General features: G+C 40.6%; 1 protein-coding gene and 1 long non-coding RNA gene across 4 annotated transcripts in view; both read right to left on the reverse strand.

The window, feature by feature from the left end:
• Positions 1 to 9,651, reverse strand: part of LOC131101744 (uncharacterized) — a 32,100-nt gene extending 22,449 nt beyond the window's left edge. Inside the window, exons 1-2 of the long non-coding RNA XR_009119293.1 lie at positions 9,591 to 9,651; positions 5,977 to 6,110 (exon numbers count right to left, since the gene is read on the reverse strand). This is a non-coding gene — a long non-coding RNA (uncharacterized LOC131101744). The remainder of the gene's footprint in view (positions 1 to 5,976; positions 6,111 to 9,590) is intronic.
• Positions 9,652 to 11,004: 1,353 nt separating this feature from the next.
• Positions 11,005 to 16,334, reverse strand: LOC131101739 (UPF0500 protein C1orf216 homolog). Of its 3 annotated transcripts, none has more exons than XM_058047080.1 (2): positions 15,782 to 15,993; positions 11,005 to 13,501 (listed from the first exon to the last, which is right to left on the reverse strand). In XM_058047080.1, the coding sequence occupies exons 1-2, from the start codon at positions 15,886 to 15,888 to the stop codon at positions 12,490 to 12,492; spliced, it is 1,119 nt and encodes a 372-aa protein (XP_057903063.1). In that variant the 5' UTR covers positions 15,889 to 15,993; the 3' UTR covers positions 11,005 to 12,489. The 3 variants fall into 3 exon arrangements, with proteins under 3 accessions (XP_057903063.1, XP_057903064.1, XP_057903065.1); XM_058047081.1 differs by lacking the exon at positions 15,782 to 15,993 and adding an exon at positions 16,002 to 16,152 and having other exon boundaries at positions 11,008 to 13,501; XM_058047082.1 differs by lacking the exon at positions 15,782 to 15,993 and adding an exon at positions 16,162 to 16,334 and having other exon boundaries at positions 11,011 to 13,501.
• Positions 16,335 to 20,401: the final 4,067 nt, after the last annotated feature.

A 20,401-nucleotide genomic window follows, 5' to 3' on the forward strand; every position in this document is an offset into this window, starting at 1 on the left:
AACTCCACGCAGAGATAGCCAAGGGTGGGATTGAACTCGGGTCTCCTAGCTGTGAGGTCTGCGCGCTCGCCACTCGACCGCCGTGCAGCCCCATATTCATCCAATGAGTTCCATTTATCACAGCAAGTCTTCCAGGTCCTGAAGCAGCAAAACAGCCCCAGACCATCACACTACCACCACCATGTTTTACTATTGGTATGATGTTCTTTTTCATAAATGTGATGTCATTTTTACTCCAGATGTAATGGGACATACACCTTTTGTCTCATCAGACCACAGAGTATTTTCCCAAAGGTATTGGGGATTTTTTTCTTTGAATATTGTTGTGGGGTATTTTGTGACCTCTTGGATGAGTCGTCGCTGTGCTTTTGGGGTCATTTTGGTCAGCCGACCACACCTGGGAAGGTTCACCACACTTCCTTGTTTTCACCATTTGTTGATAACACCTCTCACTGTAGTTTGCTGGATTCCCAAAGCTGAGTATTTAGCACGCATGCCACACAGCTAGGAGACCCAAGTTCAATTCCACCCTCGGCAATCTCTGTGGGGAGTTTGCACGTTTTCTCCGGGTACTCGGGTTTCCTCCCACATTCCAAAAACATGCTAGGTTAATTGGCGACTCCAAATTGTCCATAGGTATGAATGTGAGTGTGAATGGTTGTTTGTCAATATGTGCCCTGTGTCCACGGTGCACCCCGCCTCTCGCCCAAAGACAGCTGGGATAAGCTCCAGCACCCCCGCGACCCTCATGAGTATAAGCGGTAGAAAATAAATAAATGAATTGACCTGCTGTTTACAGCATCTGACAGCAGGTATACGAACGCTGACAGCATCAGCAAGCGTGAGAAATAATGAGTGCGTCGGCAACCCGGCGACTAAATCCACTGTTTGCTCATGCGTTTAAAGGATGCAGCTCTGTTTGCATCCTCGGGTGCCGTGTGCATCGCGCCGGTACCCTTCATTTGACATTTCGGCTGCCTGGGTTGACGTGACTGAGGCCCTTTTTGGGGTATTTTTAACAACTCTGCTTGTCACAGTCAGGATCTGTCAACTATAGCAGAAGCTAAATCACAATGCTGATTTCTTGACGCGGATGGATATTTTACACTCTCAATATAGACGTGTTTTCCTCTTTCCCCTTCCATGCCTTTTCATCTTTTCATCCCCCACTACCACTCCCTTCTCCCCTTCCCATTTCACTCACGGCAGTTGTCGCCGGTTCAGCTTGACTGCTTCGTTAGGGCTCATCATTTGCATTCAGATTAATTATCTAATTACCGACAAATGTCCGGCGGCCACCCCGCACTCCGGCTCGTCATCTCGCAGCCTGTAATTATTTTAATCATTTACTTTCATCTGGAGCGTGGCTGCCATACTCCTGTGTTTAGAGGCCATTCTTAATTACCCTGCCAAGACGCTCGTTTTCATGGGATAGAGAGAGAGAGAGAGGGAGAGAGGTAGAGAGAGAGGGAGTTGGTTTGGGGGAGAACAAGTGCGTGTGTGTGGAAAGAGAGAGACCAGATCCAGAGGCTTTGAAAGCACAGAGGAAGCGCTCGACTCTCTTTCTCATCACCCAACCAACTAACTTCCTCCTCCTCCACACCCCCCCATTGTACTTCCTCTCCCTTTTTTCCCCCCCTTTATCACAAGCTCACACAGGAATAGCCTGTGGGCTTCAGTGCTCCGACTGCTAACACACACACACACACACACAGGCAGACAAGAGAATCATGCACCCTATTTGTGGCGCTATCTGCCTACAAAATCTATATTCGTCTCCGCTGTTTCACTCCATCCATGCATTGCACCTGCAACGTCTCCCTTTTCGGACAGCCTGCATTGAGAGGGACACGAAGGTACCCCCCCCCCCCCCCCGACCCACCCTCCATCCATGCCGCCACTGGACCACTTCATAATGATGCTCTCACTCAAAGCCCTGAAGCCACACACCCTGACTGCTCTTGTTAAAGGATAGCCATGAGAGTGCGAGAGAACGCGATACAAAGCGCCGTAATTGGCCTCTTGAATATTTAAGTCGCTCGGGATGAAAGTTTTAATGAAAAGATGATTATCTACCAGTTTAATCGCGCACACTGTTTCATATTTCATTTACACATGTTCCAGCCGAGCCGCTTAGTCCGCCTTGGCAGTTGCGGGGACGGGAGGTTTTGTGGGAAGGGTTTGTCACCGTTTAGGCCAGGATTTGTTGTTTACTGAAACCGGCACCTGATATTGTAGACTCGGACAAAACGCTTGGTTACTGTAGCTTAAATGAAATAGTGTGCGACATGAGTACATTGTAATAAAATATAAATAAGATTAGCATATTTACAAGTGTATAGTAATGGTAATGGTTTTATTTCATTGCCAACAAAATGTCGTTGCCTGGCTCCCATATAATAATAAATAATAATAATAACAATGTGGAGAATAAATAGATGACATCAAATATAAACATTTCATTATTAAGGGAGAAAAAAAAATAAAAACCTACATTGCCCTGTACTGCGGAAAAGGGTACAAAGCCACTTCTAAAGCTTTGGGACTCCAGCCAACTACAGTGAGAGCCATTATTAACGCATGGAGTAGTGAGATGAGTGGGCCAAAATTCCACAGCGCTTTAAGAGACTCATTGCAAGTTATTGCAAACGCTTGATTGCAGTTGTTGCTGCTAAGGGTGGCCCAACCAGTTACTAGGTTCGGGGGGGGGGGGGGGGGGGGCAATCACTATGTACCATTTAAGTGTAACAAAGACTTTTTCACACCACTGTATGCATCTTTGGTAATGGTATTATTTCATTTGAACATGCATCAGATTACAATTGAATGCATCACATAATCAGTTCACAGTTCTACATGTCCAAAAGGAGTAGGAAGAAGCAAAGCTTATTAAATCCTACCCCTCCATCTGGTACTTTTACAATCAGTAACTGTTACATTTGTTCACTTCCTGCTTTCCATAATACAGTTTAAGGTTTTTTTTTATATAATGTACCTCGTATCGAAGTATGAGTTGATATGACCACCCAATGACATAACGGGTACCATAGTAAGTATCAATATAGTGATATATATAGCACATCATGACTGGTTCAAGACTCTTCATCCTTGTATTTAGCAAACATCAACTGCTTGTATTGTTTCTTGAATTGGCTCATCGTTGTGCATTGTTTGAGGTCCTTACTCAATCCATTCCATAGTTTGATTCCACATACTGAAATGCTATGGCTTTTTTACGTAGTCCTAGCATATAAGTGTTTCAAATGTACTTCTTCCCTGAGATCATATTTCTCCTCTCTTGTAGAGAAGTATTGGATGACATTTTTAGCTAATTGGTTATTTTTTATCCTTATGCATTATTTTAGCTGTTTGAAGATGAACTATATCAGCAAGTTGAAGTATTTGTGATTTTAGAAGTAAGGAGTTAAAGTGTTCTCTGTAGGCGGCATTATGAATTATCCTTACTGACCTTTTTTGCAGTACATTTAGCGAGTGAAGATTGCTTTTATAGTTATTACCCCATATTTCCACACAATAAGTACGATATGGTAGAACCAAATGTAATGTCTTAAAACACCTTGTTTCACCAAAATAACACAGTAGTAGTATTGAATAGATGCGGGACCATCATTATCTCCTTACCTCAGTGGTATGAATATTTGTTGTTGACAGCTAAGTATTTGTGATTTTTGAAATAAGGAGGTAGTATGTTCTCCGTAGGCGGCATTATGAATTATCCTTACTGACCTTTTTTGCAGTACAAATATAAGTCAATACAAGTAAATGTACACTTTATAGAATGTTGTGAATTATATTTTACAGTCAGGTGAAGTGTTGTGTAGCTGGATGGAGTGTGGCGAGTCCTGTCGCGTTCACTGTGGGAACGGAACTGGAGGAGTCTGTTGGAGAATGAATTCTGTTGTTTCTCCAATTAAAAAAAAAAAATTCCGAAAATATTTACCAATGAATATATACATTTAATAAATTGAAATAAAGGCAAATTGATGAACTTTGTTTTAGATTGTTCTCATGTGAAGTATATCTCATTCTGTTTCATCATCACTGCATGCATATGCATACACAATCTGTAATTCTGTCGTCTAAAAACATCAGATGGCAAATTTACACGCTCTCGCTGGTGTGTCAAGTCTGCGCCTCCCCACCCTCAAAGACAGTTGGATAAAAGAGCAAAAGGACGCACTTTTCCTTGCAGGATAAACAGACGGCTGTTTGTTATTCATTCTCATTGTACATAATGGTGGAGCCATTAATCCCTTTTTTGCTGGAAGATGCCGTGAAAAAGGCGCATAGAGCGGCGCTGACATGTAACAGTTTTACCCAAATCCCCAGTGGGATAGGTGCGGTGAGTGGGCAGGGGTGGTGGATTAAGTGAGGACCGGCGCATAGCCTTAGGCCACAGTTGGGAATGGGACGGCGGAGATTAGACGGCGAAACACGATGCGAATAGGTCGTTTGGGTGGGCTGAGATGCAGCGTAGGGTGGGTCAGCGTGTCGCCAATGACTGTCTTCTTTTGGTAGATACAATGCACTCACTTGATTGGCAATGCGTGACTATAAAAGATAAGAGACTGCGCGAGAGGCCACGTGACGGGAGATTAGACTGGGAATTTGCATTCCGCGTGTTATTGGATTGATTTTTTTGGCAAAGTTGCGGAGATAAATTCATGGGGCTGCATTATTAAACAGCTTGGTCCTGCAGGCCACCATATGTCAAAACTGGAGTTTAAAAAAAAGGGGTGCGAATTCTGGTATCGAACCGATGACAAGTCAGTGTGGGGCTTTCAAGTGCAATGGATGTTTGTTGGTTAGTGTATGAATACATGAAAACAATGTAACAATATGCATGTGCATTGTTATTTCAAAACAGTACCGTTGTATTGAGTGAATTATTTCTAAATGTATTTAATCTATATTCCTAAAATCACAATTATTGGTATACCCTTGGTATCCACACTACGGATATTTGGGTAGGCCCCTGTTGAACACAACACAAGAGGCCTTAGGGCAGGGGTTTCAAACATGCGGCCCACGGGCCAAATGTGGCCCGCAGGACACTAGTTTGAGGCCCCCCGCCTTGATATGAAAGTTTAATGTTAGTGCGGCCCCGCGCAAGTTTGATATGGATGCTGTATGGTATCATGTACCCAGAAAAAATTATTACGTTTGATTAATGTTCATGTTAAAGGTTAAATAACTGTTAATAGTTATCCTCCCTATCCGTGTGGAAGTGGTAAGTTTTTGGCTATTTAAGTTTAAAGGAAATAACTTGGAGGCTACCGTTTAGGTCGCTAGCTCTCTAGTTTGCGAGTTAGCATGTGTCACAAGACCCTGCAGTTGCGCAATATGTTGTAAATAAAAAGAGTATAAATGTGACTATAGTCGTGTTTTGTCATGTCTACAGGGCTCTAATAATGCTTTGTTCATTTTAATCTGAAAAAAAAAAATTGTCTACCCACCAACTATATGTGGTTTCTTAAGTTTTTATTATTTCCCGTTTTATTATTATTATATTTATTTATTACTGATTGATTGATTTTCTTTATTCTTGATTTGTTTATTTATTTTTCATCTTATTTTGTGTAGAAAAATAAAAATTAAGATATTTGAGAACAGTGGAATGTTTTATCAGAGCTTTTCTTGTAGAAAATTGGAACCAAAGCACTGAAAAAGTTTGTATATTTTTCTGTTTTTAATAAATGCGTTTTTGTTTTTTTTTGAAAACCCAGCCTTGCCCAGACCCTAGCTCCAGTGGCCCCCAGGTAAATTGAGTTTGAGACCCCTGACTTAGGGGATTAAAAGTAGATATATAGCAATAATATACTGTTATTGTTTGGGTGATATTGGTAAAAGTCTCAAACAAAATCAATTCATAAATTAAAATGTTTGTTTTTAAAATGATTATTACTATTATATAACAAAAAAACGGTATATGTTTTAATGAAGTATATACAGTACCTTCAATTTCACAGCACTCAGGTGGTCACGACCTGCTCCATATGTGGCTTTTGTGGACAAAGTGTCACCGTTTAGCTCTAACTTTGCGCCTCAGAAGAGGAAAGGGGGACCCCCGGTCAGCCATGGGGGTCTATCTACATCAGGGGGGCGGGGGGGGAAGGAGACAAAAGAAAAAGAGCAAGTTAAATGGAAGTGACAATGTGCAAACATTCCTGCCGGCAGCTGCGTGGCATTCTCTGTACACACACACACACATATATACACACACACACAGCATCACCCTGCGTGGTCACCAGACCCTTGTGACCCCCACCTACACCCACCCACCCACCCCTCGTGCCTGGCACACGCACCTGCCGCTCCCAGCCGTGCTTTCACTTGACAAGCACATAATCTAGGGGCGGGTCCCGGGCCCTGCTCCACTCAATGTGTTCTTGAGAAAACCCCTTATGCGTGAAAAAGCTCCCTTTCTCCGTCTTTTGTCCGGCGCCGTTTTATGGGGCAACATTGAGCATTATGAGGTTTGGGGGATTTTTCACAGCACTCTATAGAAGACGATAATCCTTTCAGCCAGGAGACGAATAAAAACTTTAACCTGCTGTTTTTCATATTTATTAGCTGGTTAAAGCGGGCGAGGCAGCTGAGCCGTCTCACACACACACACACACACACACACACACACGTCGCTCTTCTGATGGACTCCATTGTTCAGCTAACTTCATCAATGGACATGGAGTCAAGTGGTTGAGGTTACAAGGGTTGCTTTTCTGTGCAGTTCAACAAGTTGTCAGGTGATATTGTGACTAGGGCTGTCAAATGATTAAAATAATTAATCAGATTAAACACAATTCATTGATCATGATGAACTCATTCAATACCAAAGACGTATTTTTATAATCTTTATAATCACGAATGTCCGATCCTAACATTTAATGCAACTCTCCACTGATGCATTCACACCTCACGTCATATTATCACGTCATTCACGCCATATTTGAGCTGTCAGAAACGCAAAAAATATTTGTGTTCTTTCAATGAAATACAGTAATAATTGCATATTTCCGACATAGTTGCAAATGATGATTAACTCATTCAATCCCAGATAATATTCAAAAAGACAACCCCTTCAGTACCGGCCATTTTGGACGATTTTCACAGATCTTTAACAGTAGAACATAAGTCAGATAATGCGTTCTCCTTTTTTTTTTAGTTGGGAACTAAGATTTCCCCGAAACTTTCACTTTGACACATTTTTTTTCTCATAAACAACCCAATAAATGGGTTAAGCCATGTTGTACTGAGCAGCCTAAACCATGGGGAGTCCAGGCTTTTACCACCGCTCTGCTGCATCTCCAGTTTCTATTCTATGGTCTTCATCACATTTAGGTGTCACTCTTCTCTGTTCCTAAGGTAAACTGGGATTTAGCAAATGACTGTTAAGAGGTTCAAACATCAGGTTTGGCATCCCGTCATCCTTCCACGCACCTCCCGCCTCAGTCGACAAGTCTTTCCATCCAGTTCATCATACCCAGTCCTGCGGCCGCAACTTCCCTCTACCCTTCCTCACCCTTCGCCCCCCCACTCCACCCCCACAACCACCACCAGCACCACCTCCTCCACCCCCTTTCTGTCAAAGCTGATTGTTTCCACGCCAGCAGAGTGCTGCGGGCTAACACACTGTCACACCACATCAGGCAGAGGAAAGAAGGGGTGAGGGAGACTATGATAGCTTCTATATGCATTTCTATGTTCAAAAAGACACCCCCCCCTCCACTCCACCACGCCACACACACACACACACACCAGCCGAAGCCTTGGCCACAGCAGGAGTGTAATATAAGAAATATTGTCCAAAAGAAGAAGGTGTTGAATACCGTTTTGGATGATTTCTGCACTATGACTTGCTCTACTGTCATGCTAAAATACATGATATTTTTTATTTTGCAAAAAAGAACCAATCCAATCTGGTAAGAACTTACCGTATATACATTATACAGTGCATATGTAAATTATTTTAAGGATGCGTATATAGTTTGTGTATAGTTGTGTTCTTAATATCAACATTTAAACTTTTTCTTAATTATTAATTTAATTATTATTTTCAAATGTCTTTATTAAATATTGTTTTTTAAATTAAATTAAATTAAATTAAATTAAATTAAATTAAATTAAATTAAATTAAATTAAATTAAATTAAATTAAATTTACTCTTAAAGTCATTTGTAATTATCATTATTTTGGATGATAGGGTATGTAGTTGGCCTACAGTATAGGTCACAACGCTGCCCCCTAGCGTCCAAATATGTAAACTGCAACCACAGATGGCCTTTTCCTAATGTGTTTGTTATCTAGTGTCGCCCTCTAGTGGACGTTGTTAATTCACTTCCCCGGGCAGTGTGTGTGCTCTGGTCCACATTGGTAAAGCAAAGTTGTGATAGTGCAGTGATGCAAACGAGAAAGAAAATAGCTTATCTCTAATGAGTGTGATAAGATTGTTTTGAATTAAATTGTTAAACAATGTTACACAACACCTAGCAGTGTGTTCGTTATCGTCCTGCATGATTACTGGTTATTTAGAGGACTGTTTGGGTAATGTGAGGGTTTTTTTTCATTTTTAGATGCTTAAATGAAAGTGGAGGTTAAGTATTTTATTCAATTTTATTCCCACTGCTGGTTATCAATTTGATTATTTTTTATTATTTTATTAGAACTAAATACAGTTTAATAAAATTATAAAATTTAAACAAAATAATTCCATCGTTTCTGAGTAAAAACAATATTACAAAAATATTTCAAAAAAATCTACGTGTCCTCTGGATGCTTTGATTTATTTTTCTGACACCCCGACATCTTCCTTTCAAAATACTAATAATAGTAAAATTGTAATAATTGTCTACTTATTAAAGATGTCAAATTATTTTTATATTAATCTGATTAATCACAATCCCCCAAATTAATTAATCATGATTAATCACTATGTCTCACAATGTCTGAACTATGCCCATTTTTACTGTCTATTTATTGAAAGAAACACCAATTATAGGGCAGGATTATGTTTATTTCTATGCATTAACGTTTGATATGAATCAGACTTGAACTGTTTTATTATGAGCAATGAGAACACCACGTCATTTAAGATTAATTTGCATGTTTTGAGTGATTTTTATGGGATTTCCCAGCATCATTTAATGCAGTTAAATCTAATTAGTATTAAGGGTTACAAAGTCATTGACAAGAATATCCACTTTTTTAAAGTTCCATTTCTGATTTAGACCGGGGTCACCAACCTTCTTGGGTCTTGACGGATGCTAAGGGCTACCAGTTTGATACACACTTCTCAAAATAGACAACTTATCTTTAACTATATGTTATTGTGAATAATTTGTGATATTCGTCTACCGTACTTCAATGTTTATCAAGCTAGCAGTTAGCAATACAACATCTCAGCTCTAAGCAATACACTAAACACACTGAAATAGCATGCTAACAATAGCATGAATTAGTGCCAAATGGGAATTTAGCTCAGCAGTTACTGACCAATTTGGCGTCTCAATCCCAATATACTCCAAACAGCATTTAGCTTTGCAGAAATAAGAAATAACCAAGTTACTCACATTTAGAAGTATGCAATGTTAGTTGAACATCAAATGTTACGACAACACTGGCACGTGCGCTGCTTCTCCGGTGCATTCAGGTGCCCAGCAAGTGTCGTAAACAGTAGCTGGGTTTAATCATGTTCAATTGAAGCTGCAAAAGAGAATGGACACTAGTAAATCAGTCTTTTGTACAAATGTTTAAAGTATTTAAAAAATACATTGTCCTTTCCAGTTTACATGCAATTGTGATTTAAACAAGAAAAACAATGAAAAAAAACGAGATGAAAAACGAGTTTGCATGTTGGTGTGATGTTCTGGGTGACAGTGATAGCATCTCGCGATCTGTTTCATGAGGAAGTATTGCGATGAGTAACGGACTAAAAATGTGTTTGTTTTAGAGTTGAGATACATAAATGATGTTTGAATTTCACTTCTGTTTATGTTCATCTTAGAATAAAGTTATAAAAAGGCGATACAGTCCTTGGGGAGTTACACTGTACCGCCGTCTGTCGTCATAATAGAGGGGTGGCTTGCTATGGTGCGCATGCGTTAATTTCGCCCCAAATATAATGTAATTAATAAAATAAATTAGAAAAAGCGGTAGAAAATGAATGAATGAATGAATTAGTTACCGTAGTTAACGCGTTATTTTTTGACAGCTCTACTATTTATACAATATGAAGATATTAGTGTGGGACTGCAGTTCATCAGCATTATTCAGAGTTATTCAATATAATAACACAGATGAGGTCTTGAGACCTTGAAATCATATTTAGTGTTGAACAAATCCCCATCAAAAAGCCGCGTTTGTTCTCAGCGTGTCCTGTTTTCGACGTGGTCGCATGCAGGCGGCTCCCAAAACCCCCCATAACGGGTGTAAACATGTTATCCTTATGCTGGGGGGGGGGGATCAATATGGAAATTGGCTCCGCTTCACCACAAAGAAGGCCAGACGAGAATAAGAACATAGGAGGGCGTTAGCGGGCCTAGCCAGGGATTATCTCCCAACTCGCCCTGGGCCTCGGCTCTCCGGGTACTGGGTGGGACCCCCTTTTTTTTGACCCCTGAGGGGTTCTTCATGGGGCGAGGGCCCTCATATATTCACTGAAGATTAAATGTGTGGTATCTACGTGAACACACACACAGACGGCGAGAGAGAGGTGGGATGAAATCGGTGCCGGGGGCGCTGCAGCCTCACACGGCTATCACACCCTTGGCAGAACCCACACACACACTCCTGGAACCCATGTGATGGACCCCCGTACACACCAACTTTTATTCCTGCGACAAAGACGCCTTTGTTAGCTAAAAGGACATTCGGCCCCGGGCTGGAAAAAAAAACATTAGATAGCTCAGAACATTGATAAACATGCTGACTGCTAAGAAAAGAAAGCTATGTGCTAAATGTAACCCCCCCTCCCACACACACATAATACATTGTCATTGGCAACATAACAAATAAACACTTATTATTACTTAGATATTTATTCTTAGATTTCAGGATCATCTTTATATACAGCATATTATGGGATGTCTAACCATCAAGGACAGCACATTGGCAACATGAATATCAACAAATACATTGTGGGTCCAAAAAAAACTAAATAGTACTAAACTAAAAATATATTTTGGTGTTTGAGACAAGGAAAAATCTCAAAAAATGTCATTTTTTAGTGTACATGTATAAAAAAAAACATTGTGGGGCAATTGTTGTTCCACAATGAAAAACATGTAACTCCAACTTTTATGAGGTCTTTTTCATTTATAAATATCCCAAATATTTTTTTTAGTGTTTGAGACATAAATAAAAATATTTTTTTTATTTCTTTAATATTTTGTGAAGTAATTTTTTTAAAATTTAACATAAATAGTTTTTTTGGTTGGGGGCGATGTTTGAGACAAAAAAAATATTTCTTTAATATTTTGTGAGTTTTTTTATTTAAAATAAATAGTTTTTTTTTGGGGGGGGGCAGTGTTTGAGACAAAAATGTCATTTTTACTGTATGTGTAAAAAAAAAAAAAACATTGTGGGGGTTGTTGTGCCGCAATGGAAAAACATGTAACTCCAATTTTTATGAGGTCTTTTTAATTTTAAAATATCCCAAATAATTTTTTTAGTGTTTGAGACATAAATAAAAATAATTTTATTTATTTTTTTAAATATTTCGTGAGGTTGATTTTTTTAAATTTAAAATAAATAGGTTTTTTTGGGTGGGGGCGGTGTTTGAGACAAAAATAAAAAAATATATATATTTTTTTCTTTAATATTTTGTGAGGTTTAGTATTTTTTTTTATTTAAAATACATTGTTTTTTTGGGGGGGGGCGGTGTTTGAGACAAAAATGTCATTTTCACTGAAGAAAAACATGTAACGTAAACATATTGTAGTTGTTAGTAGTCTAGTTGTTTGTAATTAAAAATAAACATTTTGTTGCTAAATATTTATAATATTTAATTTAAATATATATATATATTTAGGGGAGTTTGAGATAAAGAAAAATTAACAAAAATCATTTTTACTTCTTAAAATAAAGCAAAAAAACTTTTTGGTGTTTCACTATGCATGTAAACAGAAGACCTTTATGTATACTATTTATATTAGGGATAGCCGATCATTATTAGTACCAATAATTACAATTATCGGTCATGTTACATATATCGGTGTCGGAAATTGAGAGTTGCCAATATCGTACATCCCTACTGTGCATGTAGGAAGAAACAGGTAGACATTTTGGGGACGTGTGAGTCCAACGATGAGGCGCCTGTATGTCATACCCAAAACAGCAACAGTAAACTTTTCATTTAGTCCACAGCTTTCGGGCCTTTTCCTGAAACGACTTTCTTCAGGCTTCTTCCACATGAGGGTTATAGCGCCACCTGAAGGTGGATTTTCCCATGCACACAGTAGAGCGTTGGTCCTACGATTGTCCCACAGCGGTGGCGGGCGCGGTATTAACCACGCCGGCGCCCATGCGCAGCAGCTCCTTCCTATGCGTGAGGATGACATCAAAGCTGGACTGCAGTCGGTTCTGCTGCTCCTGGATGCGGCCCTGCAGGGTCCGGACCCAGCGGATCAGCGCCAGGCGGCGGTACATGGTCAGCTGCACCTGGTGTTTCTCCATCTCTTGCGCCTTGAACCTCTCGCGGTCCCGTAGCGTCCACACGGCGTCCATCAGCTTGGGAAGCTCGCCGTCCGAATCGGTGGACTGGTCGTGCTGGTCTTCGGCTCCTTCCTCCATGAGGTTTCCCAAGTGGCTACCGGACATGGATCTTCGGCTGTAGCTTCGTCGCCTGGCGGCTGCTTCTCTGTAGTTGCTCCTGGTCGGGTCGATGTCCGGGTGGCTCGGTTTGCGGTCCCATCCTCCCATCCAGTCGGCAGCGGTCTCCATGTTGAGGGAGGACATGCTCCCGCCTGATTCCGAATCCGACTCGGTGTCTCCCCACTCGTCGTCATTTTCCAGCGTCATCTCCTCCTCCAGCTCGTGCCGGCTGGAGATGCTCCTCTGAAGCTCCATTTTCTCCCTGTGCTTCACCATCATCTGCCCTTCCTCTTCCTCCAGCCTCCTTTCCTCCGCCCCGTCAGGAGGCACTCGCCCGTACCCCTCATCTCCGTGTTCGATTTCGGGCAGGGGATCCAGCGTGCTCCAGCAGGGCAGACGAGAGCGAGGAGACAGGACTCCTGAGTTTTTGTGCGGGGACGGGTTTGGACCGAGAGGTCCCAGTTTACAAGGACGCTCCTGGTTTTGATTCTCATCGCCTCTTCCGCCATTGCTCATCACTGGGAAGTCATCTTTGTCGGACAGGAAGTTAAAGTTGCCATCTTGGTCATACTTCCTGTTTGGCAGTGAAAAGGCGCCATTGTTGGCGCCTTGAGCTCTGTAGGCCAGATGTTGGTCCTGATGAAGCATCCCTGACCTGGACTGATTCTCACTGGAAGAACACAAGAAAATATGATATTATATATTACTGCTTTTTTGTGGAATGCTAGATGGAAATATACTACAACACCTTGCCCCATGTACTACACTACGTCATGGGGCGGAGGATCGAACCAGCAACCTTCAGGTTGGGAGACGACCACTACCAGTGAGTTGATACTTAATATGGAGTACATGCTTGGAAGCATGTATTATACCATATTACTATTAGTTTTTTGCCATTTTTCACATTTAAATGTTTCAGATTATAACCAAATGTAAATATTAGTCAACACAAAATGCAGCTTTTAAATGAAACATTTTAGATAGATAGAGATAGAGAGATAGATAGAGAGAGAGATAGATAGCGATAGAGAGAGATAGATAGCGATAGAGAGAGATAGAGAGATAGAGAGATAGCGATAGATAGCGATAGAGAGATAGCGATAGATAGCGATAGAGAGAGAGATAGAGAGACTGAGATAGAGAGATAGCGATAGAGAGAGATAGCGAGCGATAGAAAGACAGAGAGAGATAGCGAGAGATAGAAAGACAGAGAGAGATAGCGAGAGATAGAAAGACAGAGATAGAGATAGATAGAGAGATAGCGATAGAGATAGAGAGATAGATAGAGATAGCGATAGATAGAGAGATAGCGATAGAGCGCTAGCGATAGATAGAGAGATAGCGATAGAGAGCTAGCGATAGATAAGAGAGATAGCGATAGAGAGATAGCGATAGAGCGATAGCGATAGAGAGATAGCGATAGAGAGATAGCGATGATAGAGCGATAGCGATAGAGAGCTAGCGATGATAGAGAGATAGCGATAGAGAGCGAGCGATAGATAGCGATAGATAGAGAGATAGCGATAGATAGATAGCGATAGATATAGAGAGATCGAGATAGATAGCGATAGAGAGATAGCGATAGATAGAGATAGAGAGATAGCGATAGATATAGAGATAGATAGCAATAGATATAGAGATAGAGATAGATAGCGATAGAGAGATAGAGAGATAGCGATAGATATAGAGATAGATAGCGATAGATAGAGATAGAGAGATAGAGAGAGAGAGCTAGATAGATAGAGAGAGAGAGCTAGATAGATAGAGAGAGAGAGAGAGAGACTTTCTTTATTGTCATTGCACAATAACACAGCAGTGAAATTGCCAATGAAATGTCGTTGCCTGGCTCCCGTATAAAAATAAATAATAATAATAACAATGCGGAGAATAAATAGATGACATCAAATATGAACATTTTATTATTAAGGCAAAAAAAAATCCAAACCTACATTGCCCTGTGCCCCCTGAAAAGGTTACAAAGCCACTTCGAAAGCTTTGGGACTCCAGCCAACTACAGTGAGAGCCATTATTAACACATGGAGTAGTGATGTAGATGAGTGGGCCAAAATTCCACAGCCCTCTAAGAGACTCATTGCAAGTTATTGCAAACGCTTGATTGCAGTTGTTACTGCTAAGGTTGGCCCAACCAGTTACTAGGTTCAGGGGGGCAATCACTATGTACCATTGAACATGCATCAGATTACAATTGAATGCATCACATAATCAGTTCACTGTTCCACATGTCCAAAAAGGAGTAGGAAGAAGCAAAGCTTATTAAATCCTACCCCTCCATCTGGTACTTTTACAATCAGTAACTGTTACATTTGTTCACTTCCTGCTTTCTTAATATAGTTTGAGGGTTTTTTTTTTTTTGTCTCGTACCAAAGTACGAGGTGATATGACCATCCAATGACATAATGGGTACCATAGTAAGAGTCAATATAGTGATATATATAGCATTATTTTTAGCCTTATGAATTATTTTATTTTTGGCTCATCATTGTGCATTGTTTGAGGGTCTTACTCAATCCATTCCTATGGATACAGTATATGGATATCATATCAATAAGCACAGTTAAGGTGAAGATTTCACCCCCCCAAAAAAACATCACTCAAAGACACTGAATATGCTTATTGATATAATACTGCACGTGCCATATAGACCATAAGGGTGAAAGATACCGCATACCCCCCTCTAACCTCCCCCCCATAAATGTTGTTTATAATAACTGCAGGCTGCTGTGCTCCACTCCTCTTCTATTAACATCACAAATTTCACGTCCCATCACAATGGAAATGTCTCTAATGTTGTCTTGGGGCTGCTGTCAGTCCAAAGCCCCCCACTCCCCCCCTACTTCCTGTTCCCCCTCATCCTCTCCCAACACCAAACACACACACATAAACACACAAACATGACTACAATGCAATGAGAGTAAAAAGACAATACCACAATAGCGTCGCGGCAGGGCGGATGTTCCGGTAGTTTAATAGAGCTTCCAGATGGCGATTAAAGAAAGCATGAAAACGACGAGTAATGGCGCCGGTAGGCTGCATATTTGCTCAGGATTCCAAAAAGCCTGCCTTTATTTAATAATAATAAAAAAAGTCGATATAACGAGAACGAATGCGGCAAAAACGCATCCGCCTTTGCGCGTTATGTAACTCACCCCATGTCTGTGCTTCTCCTCTTTCCCTCCTTCAATAAAATCACCACAACCTCCTTTTCTTTCCTATTTGTTGCTCACACAAGTCACTTGACTGACATTCCGGCTTATTTGCATAACGCATCTTTACCCCCCCACCCCCCTCTTTCCACCATAACCTTACCTTAACGTGGCTTTGCTGGTGTGGGTGGAGAAGCAGGATGCTGTGCCTTTGACGTGTTTTCCCCCGCTCCTCCTCCTCTTCCTCCTCCACCGCGGTGTTGTTTAGCTTCCTCTTCCTCTTCTTCCCATCCCCTGACTCACACTAAAGGGAAGTTGGGAGGGCAGGAAAATAAAGAAGAATAAGAAAAAAACGTTACACTGAGCGTTTATGATGCATTGCGTAATATACTGGAGAGCAGGACCACAAATGACGTCACACTGGACACGTGGATAATGATAGCACATTGGTATTATACTATCCATACTACCAGAACACTCACATAGGGTGTTTTTGTAGTATATCCCTAAAAACAGCAGAACACGCTTGTCATAAAAGAGGATCTTTGAAACATCAGCGCCATCTTATGTACAAATTGTTGTATTAGTGTTTCTGGAGTAGATGCTTAAAAACAGCAGAGCCCTCCTGTTTAACAGAGGATACTGTACTGCAGTGTTTGCAGTATGTCCTAAAAAAACAGCAGAGCCTGTCATAAAGAGGATCTTTAATGTTTTTGTGGTATGCCCTAAAAAACAGTAGCATGCTCTTATCGGGATGTTATGTAGTAGATCCTTAAAAACAGCAACAGATGTTGGACTAGCATTTCGTTTTTGCAGTAGGTTCTTAAAAACAGCAGAGCACTCCTTTCAAATAAAAGATGTTGGACTACAGTCTCTGTAATAGGTCCTTAAAAATAGCAAAGCACTTTGTAGCAGGTCTCTAAAAACAGCAGAGCAGTCCTGTCAGAGGATTTTGGACTAGCATTTCATTTTTGTAATAGATCCTTAAAAACAGCAAAGCACTCATCAGATAGAGGATGTTGGACTAGCATTTCATTTTTTGTAGTAGGACCTTAAAAACAGCAAAGCACTCTTGTCAGATAGAGGATGTTGGACTAGCATTTCATTTTTGTAGCAGATCCTTAAAAACAGCAAAGCACTCTTGTCAGAGGATTTTGGACTAGCATTTCATTTTTGTAGTAGATCCTTAAAAACAGCAAAGCACTCTTGTCAGATAGAGGATGTTGGACTAGCATTTCATTTTTGTAGTAGGTCCTTAAAAACAGCAGAGCACTCCTTTCAAATAAAGATGTTGGACTACCATCTCTGTAGTAGGTCCTTAAAAACAGCAAAGCACTTTTGTCATATAGAGGATATTGGACTAGCATTTCATTTTTGCAGTAGGTCCTTAAAAACAGCACAGAATGTTGGACTAGTGTTCTTGCAGTAGGTTCCTAAAAACAGCAGAGCACTTTGCAGCAGGTCTCTAAAACAGCAGAGCACTCCTGTCATATGGAGGATGTTGGACTAGCATTTCATTTTTGCAGTAGATCCATAAAAACAGCACTCGTCAGAGGATTTTAGACCAGCATTTCATTTTTGTAGTAGATCCTTAAAAACAGCAAAGCACTCTTGTCAGAGGATTTTAGACTAGTATTTCATTTTTGTAGATCCTTAGAAACAGCAAAGCACTCGTCAGATAGAGGATGTTGGACTAGCATTTCATTTTTGTAGTAGGTCCTTAAAAACAGCAAAGCACTTTCCAGTAGGTCACTCAAAACAACAGAGCATTCCTGTCATGTCTTTTTAGCAGTAGGTCCTTAAAAACAGCAGAGCACTCCTGTCAGATAGAGGATGATGGATTAACATTTCATTTTTGCAGTCGGTCCTTAAAAACAGCACAGAATGTTGGATTAGTGTTCTCGCAGCAGGTCTCTAAAAACAGCACAGCACTCCTGTCATATTGAGGATGTTGGACTTGCATTTCATTTTTGTAGTAGGTCCTTAAAAACAGCAAAGCACTCTTGTTAGATAGAGGATGTTGGAATAGCATTTCATTTTTTGTAGTAGATCCTTAAAAACAGCAAAGCACTCATCAGAGGATGTTGGACTAGCATTTGATTTTTGCACTAGGTCCTTAAAAACAGCAGAGAATGTTGGACTAATGTTCTTACAATAGGTCCCTAAAAACAGCAGAGAACTCCTGTCATATAGAAGATGTTGGGCTAGCACTTTTGCAGTAGGTCCTTAAAAACAGCAGAGCACTCACTTCTTATAAAGGATGTTGTTGCACTAGCATTTTAGTCCTTAAAAACAGCAACATACTTTGCAATATAGGTCATTAAAAACAGCAGAAGACTTATCGGGAGGATGCTGGGCTAGGTTTATGCAGTCGCTCCTTAAAAAAAAAAAAAACAGCGCTCCTGCCTCATGTTATCGCAGCATATTTTTGAAAACAGTGGAGAGCATTCCTGTCTTGAAGACGATCTTGGAACAGTGTTTTTTGCAGCAGGTCACTCCTGTCGAATAAAGGATCTTTGAGTGTAAAAACTTTGTGGCTTCATGAGTACAATGGCCATTCGGGGAGGGTGAAAGACACAAAAAGGATCATGGGTAAAGGTACTGTGACTTTAATTTGAATGTCAGACGTGTCATGTTGGCATAAGGAAAAGTTACACAATCATGTCATGAGATCTTCCAAGTTCAACCATATCCTCAGGAAATCATGATGAGAGAAGAATCCCAGTGTCTGTCTATATTTATATCGGTATGTTCTTCCTGGAGACTGGATCTATCTTATTACGCAGTGCTTTGATCAACATTTTAGTTAGGTTTTTATAAGCTATGGTGTTAAACTTTTGATCAGCTGATGAACAGCCTGGTTACTTTGAATGCTGGCATTTTGAAGCTCTCCCTGAAGCCTACTTGAGATCCAACCGTGCAAAATGTAATGGTAATGGTTTGATTTCATTTGAACATGCATCAGATTACAATTGAATGCATCCCATAATCAGTTCACAGTTCCACATGTCCAAAAGGAGTAGGAAGAAGCAAAGCTTATTAAATCCTACCCCTCCATCTGGTACTTTTACAATCAGTAACTGTTACATTTGTTCACTTCCTGCTTTCTTAATATAGTTTGAGGGTTTTTTTGTCCCGTACCAAAGTACAAGGGGATATGAGCATCCAATGACATAATGGGTACCATAGTAAGTGTCAATTTAGTGATATATATATATGTATGTATGTGTGTGTTAGCAACTTAGAAAGTTTAAAATCTAAATCAATTAATTACATTTTTTACATTGCATTTATGTATTAAATCAAGTGGTGTCAACAGATACTCTGAATTTTTTTTTTTTAGAGTGTAGGCGGCATTATGAATTATCCTTACTGACTTTTTTTTGCAGTACATTTAGCGAGTGAAGATTACTTTTATAGTTCATTCATTCTCTACCGTTTTTTCCTCACGAGGGTCGCGGGGGATGCTGGAGCCTATCTCAGCTGTCTATGGGCGAGAGGCGGGGTACACCCTGGACTGGTCGCCAGCCAATCACATATAGACAAACAACCATTCACACTCACATTCATACCTATGGACAATTTGGAGTCGCCAATTAACCTAGCATGTTTTTGGAATGTGGGAGGAAACCGGAGTACCCGGAGAAAACCCACGCATGCATGGGGAGAACTTGCAAACTCCACACAGAGATGGCAGAGGGTGGAATTGAACCATGGTCTCCTAGCTGTGAGGTCTGCGCGCTAACCACTCGACCGCCGTGCCGCCCTACTTTTATAGTTATTACCCCATATTTCCACACAATAAGTAAGATATGGTAGAACCAAATGTAATACCTTAATGTAAACACCTTGTTTCACCAAAATAACACAGTAGTAGTACTGAATAGATGCGGTACCATCATTATCTCCTACCTCAGCGGTATGAATATTTGTTGTTGACAGCACCCTTACATAAAAATAAACTTTTTGTTTGTAAATTTGTAATAAAAGTGATAGCTTTTGTGGTTTAAGAGGAGGGCGTGAGTGCAGGCAAGTGGTTTTTTTTTTTGGAGGTGTGTGTATGGTATCAAGAGGCTACATCAGACAGACTTAACAAGTGTTCACTGTCTCTACCCTCTCCGCTCTTGTCCCCCCTCCCCTGACATGTCGTCGCTGGCGGCGGGAAAAAAAAGCCTCATATTCTCCCAACACACACACACACACACACACACACGTCCCTATATCCCCCTTTTCTCCTTCAACAACATCCCCATTCAAGTGCACCAGCTCCAGGCATCCATCCTCCCTCCCTCCCCTCTCTGTGGCTCACCAGTAGCCTAAGCACATAAAAAATACATCAAACACGAGCATGCGCCCAAGGCCTCGTCACACGCAAAATCATCACTCTCCATCTCACTCTTTTT

This window comes from Doryrhamphus excisus, chromosome 14 (assembly GCF_030265055.1).
Source record: "Doryrhamphus excisus isolate RoL2022-K1 chromosome 14, RoL_Dexc_1.0, whole genome shotgun sequence".
Taxonomy (NCBI): Eukaryota; Metazoa; Chordata; class Actinopteri; order Syngnathiformes; family Syngnathidae; genus Doryrhamphus; species Doryrhamphus excisus.

What these genes read in the sequence shown, in the direction of transcription:
- LOC131101739 (XM_058047080.1), bottom strand. Translation starts at nt 15,888, where the DNA reads ATGCAGCCTACCGGCGCCATTACTCGTCGTTTTCATGCTTTCTTTAAT. An exon ending in CCTGCCGCGACGCTATTGTG is followed by an intron (nt 13,502 to 15,781) that starts GTATTGTCTTTT and finishes GTGTTCTTCCAG; the next exon opens with TGAGAATCAGTCCAGGTCAG.